Source organism: Rhinoderma darwinii, chromosome 8 (assembly GCF_050947455.1).
Source record: "Rhinoderma darwinii isolate aRhiDar2 chromosome 8, aRhiDar2.hap1, whole genome shotgun sequence".
Lineage (NCBI taxonomy): Eukaryota > Metazoa > Chordata > Amphibia > Anura > Rhinodermatidae > Rhinoderma > Rhinoderma darwinii.
This window is the reverse complement of record NC_134694.1, coordinates 61,943,762-61,963,305: the sequence shown is the minus strand read 5'-3', so window position 1 is coordinate 61,963,305 and position 19,544 is coordinate 61,943,762. Positions and strand designations below refer to the sequence as shown.

Below are 19,544 nucleotides of genomic sequence, written 5' to 3'. Positions count from 1 at the left end.
CATTATTTAACCCGCACGTAAAAAAAATAAAATTGTAAAACTCCAGAATCTCTGTATTTTGGTCACCTCATCTCCCACAAAAAATGGAATTTAAAGTAATCAAAACCTCGCATGTACCCTAAAATGGTACCATTAAAAACGACAGCTTATCCCTCAAATAATAAGCCCTCATACCGCTTAATCGACGGAAAAATAAAAAAAGTTATGGCTCTCAGAATTTGCCGACACAAAATATATATAGATTTTTTCACAGATAGTTTTTTACTTGTAAAAGTAGTAAAATATAGACAAAACGATATATATTTGGTATCACCGTAATCGTATTGACCCGCAGAATAAAGGTAATATGTTGTTTTAATTGCATGGTGAATGTCGTAAAAATGAAGCGCAAAAAAACATGGAGGATTCAGTTTTTCCATTTTCTACCACACAAATAATATTTTTGCCCATTCCCTACTACATTATTTGTTACAATAACTGTTGCCATGAAAAACTACAGCTCGTCCTCATAGGACTATATCGGCAGAAAAATAAAAAAGTTATGGCTTTTGGAAGGTGGAGAGGAAAAAATGAAATTGAAAATCTGAAAAATGGCTGTGGCGAGAAGGGGTTAAAATCTACAATTTGCGCCTTATTTGCTTGAATTCTGCACAGAAAGCTGCAGATTAGCCTAATTGAATTACAATTGGATTAATGCATGTGCGCACTCACTGGCACATCCGTGGCAGAATGCGAGTGTCAGCCTCGAATTTCTGCTGCAGATTCCTTTAAAAATTCACGTTGGATTTGTCTCTGGCAGATCCTGATCATGGGAACATAGCCTGAGGCCGGATTCACACGAGCGTGGTCGGTCCGTGATATACAGTCCGTATGTCGGCCGCATATCCTGGACCGAACACACTGCAGGGAGCCGGGCTCCTAGCATCACAGTTATCCATGATGCTAGGTGTCCCTGTCTCCCCACGGAACTACTGTCCCGTACTGAAAACATGATTACAGTACATCACAGTTTTCCCGCGGGCGAGGCAGGGACTCCTAGTGGCATACATAACTATGATGCTAGGAGCCCGGCTCTCTGGAGTGTGTTGAGTCCGGGAAATCCGGCCGACATACGGACTTACTGGTCAAAGCAAATATCAATAAAGTACTAATGTGGATAATTAGGTGTATATTTACATTGTTGATGATGCCAAGTTAGTGTCTCCATGCTTCAGTTTGCCGTCCAGTGCCAGACCACGTTTCTCACGGTTATTTGCCAGTAGCGGAGTCACTGAATAGGATTGTGAGAATGCAGAATTTGCTGCTACAGTATCACTACAGAAGATCAGGAGAACAATGTGGATATGATGATTGGCAACACACAAAGTAGGACCTTTGACTAGTAGTTTAGACTTTTTTCCTAGTGATTTCGAAAGCTGTATCTATCATCTGTCTGTCTGTCCCTCTCTGTCTGTCTATCTGTCTCTGTCTATCTGTCTCTGTCTCTGTCTATCTGTCTCTGTCTGTCTATCTGTCTCTGTCTATGTCTATCTGTCTCTGTCTATGTCTATCTGTCTCTGTCTGTCTATCTGTCTCTGTCAATCTGTCTCTGTCTGTCTGTCTGTCTCTGTCTGTCTGTCTATCTGTATCTGTCTATCTATCTATGTTAACTATCTATTTATCTCACAGATACATATGCACTTTTTAATAGAATGTTTAGACAGAAATAGTGCCATACAATGTTCCCAACAATACAACCATTGAGTGCCCAAATAATACTGCCATATAATGCCTAAGGGTATGTGCACACGAGAAGTTGCCTCGTTTCAGACGTAAAAGCTCCTCCTCGCATTATGCGAGGCGTCTTTGACGCTCGTAAGTCTTGAGCTGCTCTTCATTGACTTCAATGAAGAACGGCTCAAATTACGTTGCAAAGAAGTATCCTGCACTTCTTTGCCGAGGCAGTCATTTTACGCGTCGTCGTTTGACAGCTGTCAAACGACGACGCGTAAATGACAGGTCGTCTGCACAGTACGTCGGCAAACCCATTCAAATGAATGGGCAGATGTTTGCCGACGTATTGTAGCCCTATTTTCAGATGTAAAACGAGGCATAATACACCTCGTTTACGTCTGAAAATAGGTCGTGTGAACCCAGCCTAAGTAATACCTCCATACAGGATCCATATAAGACTACCATATAGTGCCCACATAACACTGCCAACAAATTTCCCACACAATACTGACATTCAATAACCAAAGAGAACTGCGTCTCAGTGCACTGTATGGGTGTGGGCGAGGGCAATGCTTTATCTATGTGTCCTGGCTGCATTTTAACAGCTTCAAATCAAATGATAGAAAATGATATATCCCGGACATCAGCATCTCCTCCTCTTATATATGTTACCTTCAAATAGGGCAACATAGGAGACATGACAGATGTCTTCATGAAATAACCCGATGTCAATCTATTGTCATCTTTTTAATGTGTTATAAAGCAGCTGTGACTAGTTACAGTAAGGGCTCGTTTACACGAGCAGGTGCGTTTTGCGCACGCAAAAAAAACGTGGCGTTTTGCGTGCGCAAAAGGCACTTAACAGCTCCGTGTGTCATCCCCATATGATGCGCGGCTGCGTGATTTTCGCGCAGGCCGCCATCATGATGACACTCTGTTTGGATGTTTGTAAACAGAAAAGCACGTGGTGCTTTTCTGTTTACATTCAAAGTTTGACAGCTGTTGCGCGAATCACGCTCTTCCCACGGAAGTGCTTCCGTGAGGCATGCGTGATTTTCACGCACCCATTGACTTCAATGGGTGCGTGATGCACGAACAATGCACAAATATAGGACATGTCGTGAGTTTTTCGCAGCGGACACACGCTGCGCAAAAATCACAGACTGTCTGCAGGGCCCCATAGACTAACATAGGTCCGTACAACATGCGTGAAAATCACGCGCGTTGCACGGACGTATATCACGCTCGTGTAAACGAGCCCTAAAACTGGGTATTTTACAGCAATCCTCCACTATGTGGGGTGCAGAACCGGTTCATGCTATTAGTGTCTCTGTCTGTGGTACTGTATCTCATTACTGCCTTCCTCATTTGTATTTTGTGTTTTTTAGGCCGGATTCACACGAGCGTTGCACATCTTGGACGTGAAAAACGCAATGTCACGTATCCACCATAGATTTGAGTCTATGGAGGGATGCGTGATGCGTGAAAAAATAGGATGTGTCCTATTTTATCACGGACCCTTCACACGGTCCGTTGAAACAACATCCGTGTGAACGGCCACATTGAATTACAAAGGTCCGTGGGACGGCCGTTGTTTCAACACGCTGGTGTAAATAAGGCCTTAGAATGAATTTTTGTCATGTTTTGCTTCGCAATGAATTATCAGTTATTTATGGGGTTATGGTTTCAGTTTAGAATACTTTTACTTTTTTCACCTGTTCACAGCGGTGGCTTTAAAACAACCTAATATTGTAAAGTGAGGAATCATTGTAATAATTGTCATAATAGGACTAATACAAATAATCATACATTAGATCGACTAAATCCGCACAGTATTGTTGGCACGTAAAGTGGCTATAATTGTATTTATTAATTTATTGTATCCATCTTTAGAAATGGACTAAACTAATAGTCCAAGAAACTTTTTATTGGTCACTCAAACAACTCAGAAAATGTTCCATTACATTTCAATGTCATAAGCAGAAGAAGATGGTGGACCCTGCAGCGTTCATAGTTTACTCACTTCATCTCCTCGCTGCAAACAATCTTTGCGTATTTGTCCAGTGAATACAGCACCACATCTGTCACCTGCTCCACTGGAGACATAGGACAAGATGATGAATAGTTTTACAATGTTATGTGCAGGAACAATACAAGTAAGTATTTTAGAAAACAAACAAATATATAAAAAGGAAGGTCGGATTGTATATAGTGGGCTGGTTGTAGATTCAAGAATTTTGAGGCAGATTTTGACGTGCCTGCGCTTTTTTGCTGCGTTTTTCGCCCGCGGCCATTGAAGCTAAATCAATACCACAGGTAAAAAACACTGCGAAAAATGCTCGGAAACGAGCACCGTGGGTTTTTTCTGCCTCCTGTTGATTTCAATTGGAGGTCAGAGGCGGAACCACGGCAATAAAGGACATGCCACTTCTTTATCCCGCGATCGGCTAAAAGCCACCCGGGAAAAAAAACGCTTCTGCCTCCCATCGAAGCCAATGGGTGGCGATTTCAGAGATTTTTTTAGTGCTGATTCCGAAGTGATTTCCGCCTCAAAACTCTGTGTGAACAAGGCCTTAATGTCCTAGAAAGCCTAAGTTTTGTTTTATTTACCAAGTTTTGTTTTTTTGGAAATTTCTTTAAAAAGTTTTTGCAAGTCAGGATAAGCATGAACAAAATGCTTGAAGGGGTTGTCGGAGACCACATTGCTTGTCTTTCTTTCCACTTGTAACTTCACGCAGTGATTCTGTGGGCATGCTCTGTGGGTATCCTCTGCTTTAGACACTTCTATTAGGGCATATGGATGTAATAGAGGGGATCCTTTCATGACCCCACTTTATTAGCCAGGGTGGACAACCGCTTCAAAGAGCAGCCCTTCCTTTGGGGGACTCTTCTGATTTGTTTCAATGGCTGCCATGTAATGCTCCATCTCCTCTGCAGCATCACTGAAGGAATGAGCACCTGCTGGCCTCCTAGACTGGCAATAACAGATGACACTGACAGCAGCACCCCCTGTGAGCAGCACATCATAATTGGACCTTTTACATATATAGGGGACAACCCTTTTAAAGTTTATGTCTGTATAAACAAAAAATATACAGTCCATACATGTCCCTGAAGACTTGACTTAGGGACTAAATGGACAGTCACAGTCACAGGCAGACACCTCTAGTAGTGGCTTATTTCCAGTGGGAACAAAGTATTGGGCATCTTGAAAACGATCATACCCGAACCTTCTTTCCCTCCAACATCTGCAGTCGGGGGAGATCGCTCCCAAACATATTAGATCGTCAGTCAATTCCACTGAAATTGGTGGGTTTGGACAAGCTCTGTCTAAGGCCTTATTCACACGAACGTATCCGTTTTGCACGCGTAAAAAAACACAGCATTTTGCGCGCGTTGCAGTTCCGTGTGTCATTAGTGTTTGGTGCGTGTCTGCGTTATTTTCGCGCGTATGCCATCCTTATGTCACACCGTTTTGACGTTTACAAAATGAAATGAAGGAGGTGGTTTTCTTTTTCCCATCATTTCTTGAGCAACTGCTGCGCGAATCACGCACAGCACACGGATGTGCGTCCGTGTGCTGTCCGTGATTTTCACGCACCCATTGACTTTAATGGGTGTGTGATGCGCTAAAAACGCTCAAGTACAGGACATGCAGTGAGTTTCACGCAGCGGACACACGCTGCGTGAAAAACACGGAATGTCTGAATGGCCCCATTGACTTGCATAGGTCCGTGCGACGTGCGTGAATTTCACACGCGTATCACGGACGTGAAATACGCTCGTGTAAATAAGGCCTAATGTGTTTGGGCACCTTTGCTCTTTTCTTTATAAACATACCTGCGATCTTGATCTTTTTCACAATTTTACTGGTTGAATTGTTGATTTTCACATTGAGTGTGATTGGTTCACCATGATAATACATCTACAAACAGAAAAGTAAAGAAATAAGAAAAGATAGCGATATCTATAGATACAAATGTAAAATAAATAAATCTGTGGACCTGGGCCTTCACTAGCATTCTGTTATATGTTTTGTTGCGGTCTTAGGGTATGTGCACACACAAAATCAAAAACGTCTGAAAATACGGAGCTGTTTTCAAGGGAAAACAGCTCCTGATTTTCATAAGTTTTTTAAGCTACTCGCGTTTTTCGCTGCCTTTTTTACGGCCGTTTTTGGAGCTGTTATTCAATGAAAAACGGCTCAAGAAGTGAGATGCACTTCTTTTTCATGGGCGTCTTTTTACGCGCCGTTTTTCGAAAATGAGGCATAAAAAAATGCCCCATGGGAACAGAATGCCGTATTTCCCATTGAAATCAACGGGCATATGATTGTAGGCGTTCTGCTTCAGTTTTTTCAGGCGTTTTTCGAGGCGTAAATGCCCCGAAATACGCCTGAAAGCACTCCGTGTGAACATACCCTAATATTTATCCAATACAGCCAAAAGCCAAAAGGTTTTGGTGCGTATTTTCCACAGCAAAATACACAATGTGTGCATGTAGCCTTAAGTGTCAAGTTAAATATTGCTACAGCTGTATATACATCAAAGAGAAGCAAGACATAAACAATGAGAGATGTTACCTCCTTATCTAATGAGGCCTCCAGTTGCAGTGGCTTGTCTGACAACATGAACTGACGTGTGATTTCTGCACGCGGGGCTGGTCCTGTGACTTCTGGGGCATACTGGACTTTACGGATGATAAGACGCACGGAGTTCCTAGTTGCGGTAAGGGAATATGAGGTTAATACAAAGATAGATAAGTATACAGAGCATTACTTCTTGACTCCAATTGCTAATTGTCAAGCTGTAATAAGTTCTAAGCATCCTGTAGATCCATCTTTTATTCTAAATGACCAAGAAACCTATCATTAGGCCTTGTTCAGACAATGCAGATTTGCTGCAGATTTTGCAAGTATTTTTTAAGCCAAAACCAGGAATGGTACCTAAACAGATGAAATATATAAAGGTAGGCCTTATAGGTCTGCTCTCCTAGATTTAATTTTGGTTTTGGCATAAAATCTGCCTGCAAAATCTGTGTGAGCAAAGCCTTAGCATATGTTTCCTCAAGTAGAAAACGCTGCAACAGAAAATCTGCAATGGAATCTCAAAAAAATGCAGGTAAATCAGTCACAGGAATCAGCAGCAAAGGCCTTGTTCACACAGTGCATATTTTCTGCAGATTTTGCAGGTAATTTTTAAACCAAAACCAGGATCAGAACCTAAACAGAAGAAATATATAAAAGAAGGCGTTATAGGTTTGCTCTCTTGGATCCAATTCTCGTTTTGGCTTAAAAAACACATGCAAAATATGCAGCAAATCTGCTTTAGGGGGGATTCACACGAACGTGTATTCGGTCCGTGCGGGCCGCGTGGTTTTCACGCGCCACGCACAGACCAATACAAGTCTATGGGGCAGTACAGACAGTCCGTGCTTTTTGCGCAGCGTTTGTCAGCTGCGCAAAAAGCGTGACATGCTCAATATCTCCGCGTATTTCGCGCATCACGCACCCATTGAAGTCAATGGGTGCGTGAAAACCACGCAGGTCGCACGGAAGCACTTCCATGCGAACCGACTGAAACAGCGCACCAGCTGTCAAAAGGATGAATGTAAACAGAAAAGCACCACGTGCTTTTCTGTTTCCAAACATCCAAACGGAGTGTCTTTGAGATGAGCGTACCCGGACAACCGAACCGAACTTCACCGGGTTCGGCCGAACTCGTTTTGGCCGAACCCGGCAAAAACATTTCCGGTACGAGAAAGTCACTGTCCAGGGTGCTGAAAGAGTTAAACTGTTTCAGCACCATGGACAGTGACTTCCGATCCCAATATACCTGTAAAAAAAAAACGAAGTTCTGACTTACCGATAACTCCCGGCTTCTTCCTCCAGTCTGACCTCCCGGGATGACAATTCAGTCCAAGTGACAGCTCAAGCCAATCACAGGCCAAGCACAGGCTGCAGCGGTCACATGGACTGCCGCGTCATCCAGGGAGGTGGGGCCCGATGTCAAGAGAGGCGCGTCACCAAGGACGCGTCACCAAGGCAACGGCCGGGAGGGAAGTTCTCGGTAAGTACGAACTTTTTCTTTTTTTTTAACAGGTTTCTCGATATTGTGTTCGCCATTCACTGTCGAGGGTGCTGAAAGAGTTACTGCCGATCAGTTAGCTCTTTCAGCACCTTGGACAGTGACGGGCGTCGACTAGCCTCATCTCTATGATGGCGGCTGCGCGAAAATCACGCAGCCGCGCAAAATACACGGATGACACACGCAGCTGTCAAGTGGTTTTTGCGCGTGCAAAACGCTGCGTTGTTTGCTCGCGCAAAAACGCAACGTTCGTCTGAATCTGCCCTTACTGTGTCATTGTTGCGCATATTGCTGCGGAAATGCTGTGGATTTTCTTCAGTGGTTTTCCTGCGGATTTAGGGCTTATTCACGCGCGTCACACGGACCTATATTAGTCTATGGGGCCGTGCAGACAGTTGCGGGATTTTTACGCAGCGTGAGTCCGCTGCGAAAAACTCACGACATGTCCGTTCTTTGTGCGTATTTCGCGCATCACGCACCCATTGAAGTCAATGGGTGCGTGAAAATCACGCGCACCACACGGAAGCACTTCCGTGGGACGAGCGTGATTCGCGCAACAGCTGTCAAACTATGAATGTAAACAGAAAAGCACCATGTGCTTTTCTGTTTACAAACATCCAAACGGAATGTCATAATGATGGCGGCTGTGCGAAAATCACGCAGCCGCGCATCATATGGGGATGACACACGGAGCAGTTAAGTACCTTTTGTGCGCGCAAATGCCGTGTTTTTTGCGCACGAAAAACGCACACGTTCGTGTGAATCCGGCCTTAGGGGGGATTCACACGAGCGTGATTTGGCAGCGTGTAGGGCGCGTGGTTTTCGCGCGGCACGCAATGCCCTATAGAAGTCTATGGGGCAGTACACACAGTCCGTGTATTTTGCGCAGCGTTTGTTCGCTGCGCAAAATACGCGACAGGTTCAATAACTCTGCGTATTTCATGCATCACGCACCCATTGAAGTCAATGGGTGCGTGAAAACCAGGCAGGTCGCACGGAAGCTCTTCCGTGCGAACTGCGTGTTTGCGCAACAGCTGTCAAAAGGATGAATGGAAACAGAAAAGCACCACGTGCTTTTCTGTTTCCAAGCATCCAAACGGAGTGTCTTTGCGAGGAGCGAACCCCGACAACCGAGGCAAACTTCACCGGGTTCGGCCAAACTCGTTTTGGCCGAACCCTGCAAAAAAAATTCCGGTCCGCGACGTCGGGAGAGATTCACTGTGCATGGTGCTGAAAGAGTTAAACTGTTTCAGCACCATGGACAGTGACTTGAGATCCCAAAATACATGAACCTGTAAAAAAAACCGAAGTTCTAACTTACCGATTACTCCTGTCTCCTTCCTGCAGTCCGACCTCCCGGGATGACACTTCAGTTCAAGTGACAGCTCCAGCCAATCACAGGCCAAGCACAGGCTGCAGCCAATCACAGGCTGCAGCGGTCACTTGGACTGCCGCGTCATCCAGGGAGGTGGGGCCCGATGTCAAGAGAGGCGCGTCACCAAGGACGCGTCACCAAGGACGCGTCACCAAGGCAACGGCCAGGAAGTTCTCGGTAAGTAGGAACTTTATCTTTTTTTTTTACAGGTTTTTCGCTGTTGTGTTCGGCATTCACTGTCGAGGGTGCTGAAAGAGTTAGCTCTTTCAGCACCTTGGACAGTGACGGGCGTCGACAAGCCTCATCTCTATGATGGCGGCTGCGCGAAAATCACGCAGCCGCGCATCAGACACGCATGACACACGCAGCTGTCAAATGGTTTTTGCGCTCGCAAAACGCCGCGTTGTTTGCGCGCGCAAAAACGCAACGCTCGTGTGAATCTGCCCTTAGGGTGAAGCATTGATTATAGCAAGCTTTTGAGCACCTGTGGATTTTGTGCAGCTTTTACACAGAATAAGCAGCATAAGGGTATGTTCACACGGCAGCGTCCGTTACAGCTGAAATTACGGTGCTGTTTTCAGGAGAAAACAGCTCCGTAATTTCAGCCGTAATGGCATGTGCAGGCGTCTTTCCCTGCGTCCATTACGGACGTAATTGGAGCTGTTTTTCTATGGAGTCAATGGAAAACGGCTCCATTTACGTCTGAAGAAGTGACAGGCACTTCTTTGACGCGGGCGTCTTTTTTGACAGCGGCGCGTAAAAAAAATGACCGTCGGCACAGAACATCGTAAGACCCGTTCAAATGAATGGACGCTTTTGAGCCGCATTTTTGGACGTAATTCGGGGCTAAAACGTCCGAATTACGTCCGTAAATAGTGTGTGTGTGAACCCAGCCTAAGTTGACATGCTGCGGATTTGAAAGTTGCACCACAGAATACTTTCTGCATGACTTTTCTGCAACGCAGTGTGGGCTTGAGATTTTCAAAATCTCATCCACTTTGCTGCTGCTTTAGGGTATGTGCACACGATAACTGCATTTACGTCTGAAATTACGGAGCTGTTTTCAGGACAAAACAGCTCCTGAATTTCAGACGTAATTGCTCGTACTCGCGTTTTGCGAGGCATCTTTTACGGATGTAATTTGGAGCTGTTCTACATTGGATTCAATGAAAAACGGCTCCAATTACGTCCAAAGAAGTGTCCTGCACTTCTTTGATAAGGCTGTTATTTTACACGCCGTCTTTTGACATTGACGCGTAATATTACAGGTCATCGGCACAGTACATCGGCAAACCCATTGAAATGAATGGGCAGATGTTTGCCGATATATTTAAGCCGTGTTTTTAGGTGTAATTCGAGGCGTAAAACACCTCCATTACGTCTGAAAAGAGTTCGTGTGAACCCAGCCTTATGCTTCAGAATTGAGCACAGAATTCTATTGGGAAAATTCCTCAGTGTTTAAGCTGTGTGGTAACCTGGACTAAGGCTGGGTTCACACTGGGCATATTTGTTGCGTTTTTAACACGCGTTCATCAACCATAACAAAAAAACGCATGTTAAAATCTCAACAAAAATTCACAGTGTGAACCCAGCCTTAGGCCCCATGCACACGAACGTAAAAACGCCCGTAATCAAGGGCCGTAATTACAGCCCATAATTACGGGCCCTTAGACTTCTATTGGCCACGGGTACCTCCCCGTATGCTTACGGGAAGGTGCCTGGGCTGTTGTAAAATATAGAACATGTCCTATTTTAGGCCGTAATTACGGCACGGGCACGCCCATAGAAGTCTATGGGGCTCCCGTAATGACGGGTGACTACGTGTGTGCACCCGTAATTACGGGAGCGTTGCTAGGCGACGTTAGGGGGATAGTCACTGTCCAGGGTGCTGAAAGAGTTAAACGATCGTCAGTAACTGCACTGATAGAGAGAAGGGCTGCCGATTAGTGCAGTGCAATTTTGCAGCGAAAACGTGCCCGTAAATACGGGTGGAATACTGGTGACACCGGACCCGTATTTACGAAAGGAAAAAAATACGTTTGTGTGCATGAGGTCTTAGGCCGTGTTAAACGTTGAAACAACGCCCGTCACACAGACCTATATAATTCATTGTGGCCGTTCACACGGCCGTTGTTTCAACGGACCACGAAGTGTCCGTGAGGAAATAGGACATATCCTATTTTTCCACGCTTCACGCATCCCTCCATAGACTCTAGCAGAGCATGGATGCACCTCGGACGTAAAAAACTGCAGTTTTTCACATCCGAGATGCGCAACGCTCGTGTAAATAAGGCCATAGACTTATGCTTCATCACATCATATTCAAGTCCAGGTGTAGGCTCTTTACTCCATGGTTTGCACCTTTATGCACTGACCTTGGATGCAAGTGATCTCTAAATGGCAGCTCTGCCATAAGTTTCCATTGTAGAATATAATGTAACATTTAGGCCGGATTCACACGAGCGTGTGCGTTTTGCGCGCACAAAAGGCACTTAACAGCTCCGTGTGTCAGCAGCGTATGATGCGTGGCTGTGTGATTTTCGCGCAGCCGCCATCATTAAGACAATCTGAGTGTATGTTTGTAACCAGACAAGCACGTGGTGCTTTTCTGTTTTCATTCATAGTTTTTACTGTTGTTGTGCGAATCACGCGCGTCACACGGAAGTGCTTCCGTGTGCTGCGCGTGATTTTCACGCACCCATTGAATTCAATGGGTGCGTGATGCGCGAAACATGCACAAATATAGGACATGTCGTGAGTTTTACGCAGCGTGAAAATCATGGACTGTCTGAACGGCCCCATTGACTAACATAGGTCCGTGCGAGGCGCGTGAAAATCACGCGCGTTGCACGGTCGTATTAGGGCATGGCCAGACGTGGCGTATTTCTGCCGACACTGTCCGCATAAATGCCGCACATAATCTGCGTTGCAGATTCTGTTGCGGCTTTGCCTAAAATGTGCAGTAAAATTCTGCGGATTAGTCGTTGCGGATTCAGGTGAAGAGTACTTCCTGCTGTCTTTTAAAACATTTCATCTCAGTCTGGCTGTAGACCTAGAAATACATCGGTCCAGCCAGAATGAAGAAATATCCTTTTCTTAAAACCAATACGCAACGCAATACACATAACATCTGCGGATTTCATTGCGGAATTTTGAATATCCATTGAAATCAATGGAGAAATTCCGCAATGAGTCCGCAACAAGTCCACTACACGTCCGCAACAGGCAGTGTATGCTGCGGACACCAAATTCCGCACCGCAGCCTATGGTCCGCAGGAGAGTTTTCCGCCACGTGTGCACGAACCTAACTAAAAAGGTGTGGCAACCAATGGAGAAAATGTCCGCTGCGGATTTCCGCAGCAGAATTCCAGAGCAATTCCGCCACGTCTGGCCATGCCCTTAAACGGTCGTCTGAATAAGCCCTTATTGCAAGTGGATCACATATATGCTTATTCAGTTCTTAGTAACTATTAAGGCTGTATTTTAGGATTTTTGGATTATATGTTCTTTACATTTAGTGCTCGTTTTAATATTTTGTTTTTTACCTGTTTAAATAACTAATGTGAATGAGCTGCAAACATAAAAGTGGATGCACAATAGAAGCTGAGCAAGGCTCAGGATGTGGATCTGGTGGGAGACTAGGGATAGATATCTATGCCACCAGGGACAGATAAATAAAAATCTTGTATCCAGTATTTAGCTCCACCCTTCAGGTGGGGAACTGAATTAGGCGCATCTCTGGCAACCCGTGCACAGACCGGAAATTCTATGCCAGCAACGAGCTTGCGTACATTTGCTCCATAAATTGCTGCAGTTATTTGCATAAATCATGGTAAATTTGATGGGCCTCAGATGGCTCGCCCCTTTCGCAAAGCCACGGCAGCTTTTTTTTAAAATGCCGGGCACGGCGTAAAAGTTAAAAAAGTCAAACAATGTTGCGCAAAAAAATAGGCATGTGCCAAAATTTGCAACTTTTTTTTGCCAGAATACTGGTGTCCAGTGTTCAATAAATTCCTCCCAGTGTTGCTACAATTGAGTAACCTGACAAAAAAAAAATCACATAGACAAATCTGTACTAACTATGGTGTCCTCAACTTGCTTTCTATAATCGATAATACTGTAGAGTATGTAGTAACACTAACTGCTAAAAATATAAATATTAGTGCGGCAGTTCTGATCATGAACATAAGTATATACTGGGGACACAGCCCGATTTTTACTGCTATCTGCATTGTATTAGTGTATATAATCCTGCATGTATCCAAGCTAGTATATAATGGGTTATAGGACCACTGTCACACGGCAGTATTGTGGTCAGTATTTTGCTTCAGTATTTGGAATAAGTCCAAAATACAGAAGAGGTACAAATCTTTCCATTATACTTTTTCTCTTTGTAGGTTCCACTCCTGGTTTTGGCGTCCAAATACTGATGCAAAATACTGACCAAAATACTGCCGTGTGAAGGTGGCTTTACTGACAATTTATTTTAATGTGTAACAATAAGGATGAGTTCACAAGGGGCGGATACACTGCGTAATAGCACGCAACGCATCTGCCCTGTGCACCGCACGGAATTCCGGGCAAAAAAAGAACACCAAACTGTGGTGCAGTTTTTCGCCCGGGAATGTCCGCTGTGAAAAACTGCAGCACTTGCTTAGCCCGCATGCTAGCAGGCAGCCCTCCTGGGATGACGTCTCATCCTAGGAGACCACTGCAGCCTGTGATTTGCTGCTGCAGCGGTCACATGGGATGAAGCGTCATCCCAGGAGGATGAAACACAGACTCCTAGGTAAGTTTAATATATATCTTTTTTTTTTATTACTGAGTTCCGGTTTTTGCGGCGGGATCACTGCGAACCCGCAACAAAAATCGGAACAACTGCTATTTGATGAGGGATTTACATCCCCATTGAATTAAATGGGGAAATTCTGCAACATATAAGCAGCGTTTACGTAAAGACAATTGACATGCTGCAGAATAAAATTCCGAACCGCAGATCCATTTCTGAGTGCTTTTAAGAATTATTCATGGGGTAAAAATTTTTGGTTAAATCGTACCTCCAATGACATTGCCTAAAAATAATTTTTTGCACAGCTGAATAGAGCCTTTCAGTACAATTCCAACGATACCTATATTATGTAGATAGCTACTTCCTAGCCCGAGATCCAGCCATTATAATTTTCAGACAGTAAATGTAAAATCTTCTCTTGCTGCTTCATGAAATGGGCGGGCACTTCCTGATTGTGACATCAGCTAAGGGAATTGAAGCCAGAGCTTGTGCCCTTATATCCCAGATTGCTTTGGTGTGTGTGTGCATACCTCCCAACTTTTGAATTTGGAAAAGAGGGACATTTTAAGCCACGCCCCTAACCACGCCCAGTATCTCGCATCAACACATCAAATCACGGCCAGAGCCTTCTGCAAATAACAAGCGCACATTCTCACTGCGGATTTCTAGACTGTCTGGATATCACCGATATTATGGATCCGGTTATGTCATCTTTATGTTACTTTTCCTATCTTGGGTATAACATTTGCTCATCACGGCGGCAGCAGCTGCAGGACAAACCAAAAGGCTGAGAACGATGAAAGTTAGGGCTGATTCAGACGAACGTGACGTTTTTGCGCGCGCAAAATACGCTGCGTTTTGCACGCGCAAAAGGCACTTGACAGCTCCGTGTGCCCTGTTCATATGGATGCGTGGCTGCGTGCTTTTCGCGCAGCCGCCATCAATATGACACTTCGTTTGGATGTTTGTAAACAGAAAAGCACGTGGTGCTTTTCTGTTTACATTCATTCTTTTACTGTTATTGCGCGAATAACGCTTGTCCCACGGAAGTGCTTCCGTGGGGCATGCGTGATTTTCACGCACCCATTGACTGCAATGGGTGCGTGATGCGCGAAAAACGCAGACACATAAAGCATGTCGCGAGTTTTACGCAGCGGACTAACGCTGCGCAAAACTCACGGACTGTCTGCACTGCCCCATAGACTTCTCTACGTCTGCGCGAGCCGCGTGAAAACCACGCGGCCGGCACGGACGCAAAACACGTTAGTCTGAATCAGCCCTTAAGAGGGAGACCCTGTGGTTGATGACTTTTCAATTGACAGTTAGCAGAGTTACATGATGGGGATTTTTTTTCCAGTTGTGTAACTCTGCTACCGGTCAAAGGAAAAATCATCCACCAGAGCCCCCCTGTAGATTGCTCCACACACAGCCCCCTGTACATAGCGCCAGACACAGCCCCCCTGTAGATCGCTCCACACACAGCCCCCTGTAGATCTCTCCACACACAGCCCCCCTGTAGATTGCTCCACAAACAGCCCCCTGTTCTTAGCGCCAGACGCAGCCCCCCTGTAGATAGCTACAGATACAGCCCCCCTCTAGATAGATCCACACACAGCCCCCTGTAGATTGCTCCACACACAGCTCCCTGTACATAGCACCATACACAGCCCCCCTGTACATAGCGACAGACACAGCCCCCCTGTAGATAGCTCCACACACAGCCCCCCTGTAGATAGCTCCACACACAGCTCCCCTGTACATAGCGCCACACACAGCCCCCCCTGTAGATAGCTCCACACACAGCCCCCCTGTAGATAGCTCCACACACAGCCCCCCTTTAGATAGCGCCACAAACAGCCCCCTGTAGATAGCGCCACACACAGCCCCATGTACATACCGCCACACACAGCCCCCTGTAGATAGCGCCACACACAGCCCCATGTACATAGCGCCAGATACAGCCCCCCCTGTAGATTGCTCCACACAGCCCCCCTTTACATAGCGCCAGACACAGCCCCCCCTGTAGATAGCTCCCTGTAGGTAGCGCAACACAACCACCTTATAAGAGGTAACCGGCCCTACTGCTGCCACTCTCCGCTTTGCTTTCACTCCCCATCAGAAGAAGGCAGGAGTCTTGCGGCGGCGTTCTCACTGGTGTCGATGCCGGCCCGGGAGTGGACCAGTCCAGTCACCTGACTTGTCACCTGACCGGTGAGGTCAGCTGACAGGTCAGGTGACTGGACTGGTCCACTCCCGTGCCGGCATCAATCCCAGTGAGAACACCGCCGCAAGACTCAGGCCTTCTTTTGTTCACTGCTGCAGACGTCTGGCATGCAGGGCGCCTGTCAGCAGCGATCAGCTGTTTTGATACAGCTGCAGCGCCCAGCGGGACATTCTGCAGACCGGCCGGGACGGCGGGACAGCGGTGAGAAATCGGGACTGTCCCACTAGATCCGGGATGGTTGGGAGGTATGTGTGTGTGTGTGTGTGTGTGTGCGTGCGTGGGTGCGTGCGTGTGTGTGTGTGCACACACTTTCCCGCCGCAGCCATTTTTCGGATTTTCACTTTCATTTTTTTCATCCCCACATTCCAAAAGTCATAACTTTTTTATTTTTCCGTCAATATTGCCGTATAAGGGCTTGTTTTTTGCTGGATGAATTGACGATTTTCACGGCACAATTTATTGTACCATATAATGTAGTGGGAAACTGCAATAAAAATATTTGTGTAGTAAAATAGGAAAAAAAACAGCAATTCCTCAATCTTTTGGGTGGTATTGTTTATACCGCGTTCACTGTGCGGTAAAAACTGCATGTTAACTTTATTCTGCGGGTCAATACGATTACAGCGATACCCAATTTATAAAGTTTTTTTTATGTTTTATAACTTTTACAATGAGAAAACTGATTGTTAAAAATAAAATTTTAGTTTTGTCGCCACATTCTAACAGGAATAACTTTCTTACTTTTCCGTCAATTGAGCGGTGTGAGAGCTTAGTTTTTGCGGGGCGAGATGTAGTTTCTATTGGTACCATTTTGGGGTACATGAGACTTCTTAATCACATTCTATTCGATTGTTTGTGAGAGATAAAGTGACCATCCGTGCAGAGGAAAATAACGATATATTGTAATAGTTCAGACATTTACGGACGCATCGATACCAGTTATGTTCATTTTTTATCTTTTTTTTACATTGTGCTTGAGCGGAAAATGGGAAAACCTGTGTTTTCTTGAACTTTAAATTATTTTATTTTTATTTAAAAAGTTATTTTACTGTTACTTGTTCCCTTAGGGGATGAACCAGCGATCGTTAGATCACTTGCAAGATATACTGCAAGACCAATGTATTGCAGTATCTCGTGATACTGACAGTCTCCTATGAAACCCTGCCTCCGGCAGGGCTTCATAAGAGTAGAAAGATGGCGGACCTATGGGCCTTCATCAGGCCCCTAGGCTACCATGCCAACCAACGGCACCCCAAAATTGTGTTACTTGGGGGGGCCGTTGGAAAGTTACAGGGGGCTGCCCCCGTTTCTAGTCATTTAAATGCCGCGTCTGCTATTTACTGCGGCATTTAACAGGTTAAACGAGCGGGATCGCGCTGAAGTGACGTCTATAACACCCAGACGATACGCTTGTTCTAGGGAAAGGGCCCAGCCTATATATACACACACCTTTATCATGCTTGATTACTGGAGTGCTGCAGGATTTATTTCTTGGATATTTGTATGGTCTTTCGGATCGAGACTTCTTGCTGGCACCCGTTTACTTAAGGACTTCTTGCCTGGAATTGAGTGCTGCTGCCTTTCTTTATATATACACTACCGTTCAAAAGTTTAGGGTCACTTAGAAATTTCCTTATTTTTGAAAGAAAAGCACAGTTTTTTTCAATGAAGATAACATTAAATTAATCAGAAATACACTCTATACATTGTTAATGTGCTAAATGACTATTCTAGCTGCAAACGTCTGGTTTTTAATGCAATATCTACATAGGTGTATAGAGGCCCATTTCCAGCAACCATCACTCCAGTGTTCTAATGGTACATTGTGTTTGCTAACTGTGTTAGAAGGCTAATGGATGATTAGAAAACACTTGAAAACCCTTGTGCAATTATGTTAGCACCGCTGTAAACAGTTTTGCTGTTTAGAGGAGCTATAAAACTGACTTTCCTTTGAGCTAGTTGAGAATCTGGAGCATTACATTTGTGGGTTCGATTAAACTCTCAAAATGGCTAGAGAAAGAGAGCTTTCATGTGAAATTCGACAGTCTATTCTTGTTCTTAGAAATGAAGGCTATTCCATGCGAGAAATTGCCAAGAAACTAAAGATTTCCTACAACGGTGTGTACTACTCCCTTCAGAGAACAGCACAAACAGGCTTTAACCAGAGTAGAAAGAGAAGTGGGAGGCCCCGCTGCACAACTGAGCAACAAGACAAGTACATTAGAGTCTCTAGTTTGAGAAATAGACGCCTCACAGGTTCTCAACTGGCAGCTTCATTAAATAGTAAATAGTAAAAAGTGTTATGGACCGACGAATCGAAGTTTGAGGTGTTTGGATCACACAGAAGAACATTTGTGAGACGCAGAACAACTGAAAAGATGCTGGAAGAGTGCCTGACACCATCTATCAAGCATGGTGGAGGTAATGTGATGGTCTGTCGTTGCTTTGGTGCTGGTAAAGTGGGAGATTTGTACAAAGTAAAAGGGATTTTGAATAAGGAAGGCTATCACCCCATTTTGCAATGCCATGCCATACCCTGTGGACAGCGCTTGATTGGAGCCAATTTCATTCTACAACAGGACAATGGCCCAAAGCACACCTCCAAATTATGTAAGAACTATTTAGGGAAGAAGCAGGCAGCTGGTATTCTATCTGTAATGGAGTGGCTAGCGCAGTCACCAGATCTCAGCCCCATAGAGCTGTTGTGGGAGCAGCTTGACCGTATGGTACGCAAGAAGTGCCCATCAAGCCAATCCAACTTGTGGGAGGGCCTTCTGGAAGCATGGGGTGAAATTTCTCCCGATTACCTCAGCAAATTAACAGCTAGAATGCCAAAGGTCTGCCATGCTGTAATTGCTGCAAATGGAGCATTCTTTGACGAAAGCAAAGTTTGAAAGAGAAAATTATTATTTCAAATAAAAATCATTATTTCTAACCTTGTCAATGTCTTGACTATATTTTTTAGTCATTTTGCAACTCATTTGATAAATATAAGTGTGAGTTTTCATGGAAAACACTAAATTGTCTGGGTGACCCCAAACTTTTGAACGGTAGTGTAAGCTTGAGAAAGGTTCCTGTTGAACCGAAACGTTGCTGTCTTGAGGTGAATAAATCCACCCTGCTTTCATCTACCTTGAAGTCCTGGTGCCGTTACTGTGTTCTATGTTTATTTCTCTCTCTCTCTCTCTCTCTCTCTCTCTCTCTCTCTCTCTCTCTATATATATATATATATCTCAAAGAAGAGAAAGAGTGAAGCAGCACTCAAAAAAAACTTGGGTTTGTTCATCCAACATCCACAACACAACAACATTCATCTACAACGTTACAATGACTTGAAAAAGCCTTCATAGAGAGGGT

At 44.8% G+C, this 19,544-nt stretch overlaps 1 protein-coding gene across 1 annotated transcript in view; it reads right to left on the bottom strand.

Annotated features, from left to right (window-relative positions):
• ARR3 (arrestin 3) overlaps positions 1 to 19,544 on the bottom strand; it is a 39,498-nt gene that overhangs the window by 6,479 nt on the left and 13,475 nt on the right. The window contains exons 9-12 of the mRNA XM_075834287.1: positions 6,296 to 6,431; positions 5,554 to 5,638; positions 3,737 to 3,809; positions 1,177 to 1,314 (exon numbers count right to left, since the gene is read on the bottom strand). Of these exons, the coding sequence (XP_075690402.1) occupies positions 1,177 to 1,314; positions 3,737 to 3,809; positions 5,554 to 5,638; positions 6,296 to 6,431 (432 nt within the window). The remainder of the gene's footprint in view (positions 1 to 1,176; positions 1,315 to 3,736; positions 3,810 to 5,553; positions 5,639 to 6,295; positions 6,432 to 19,544) is intronic.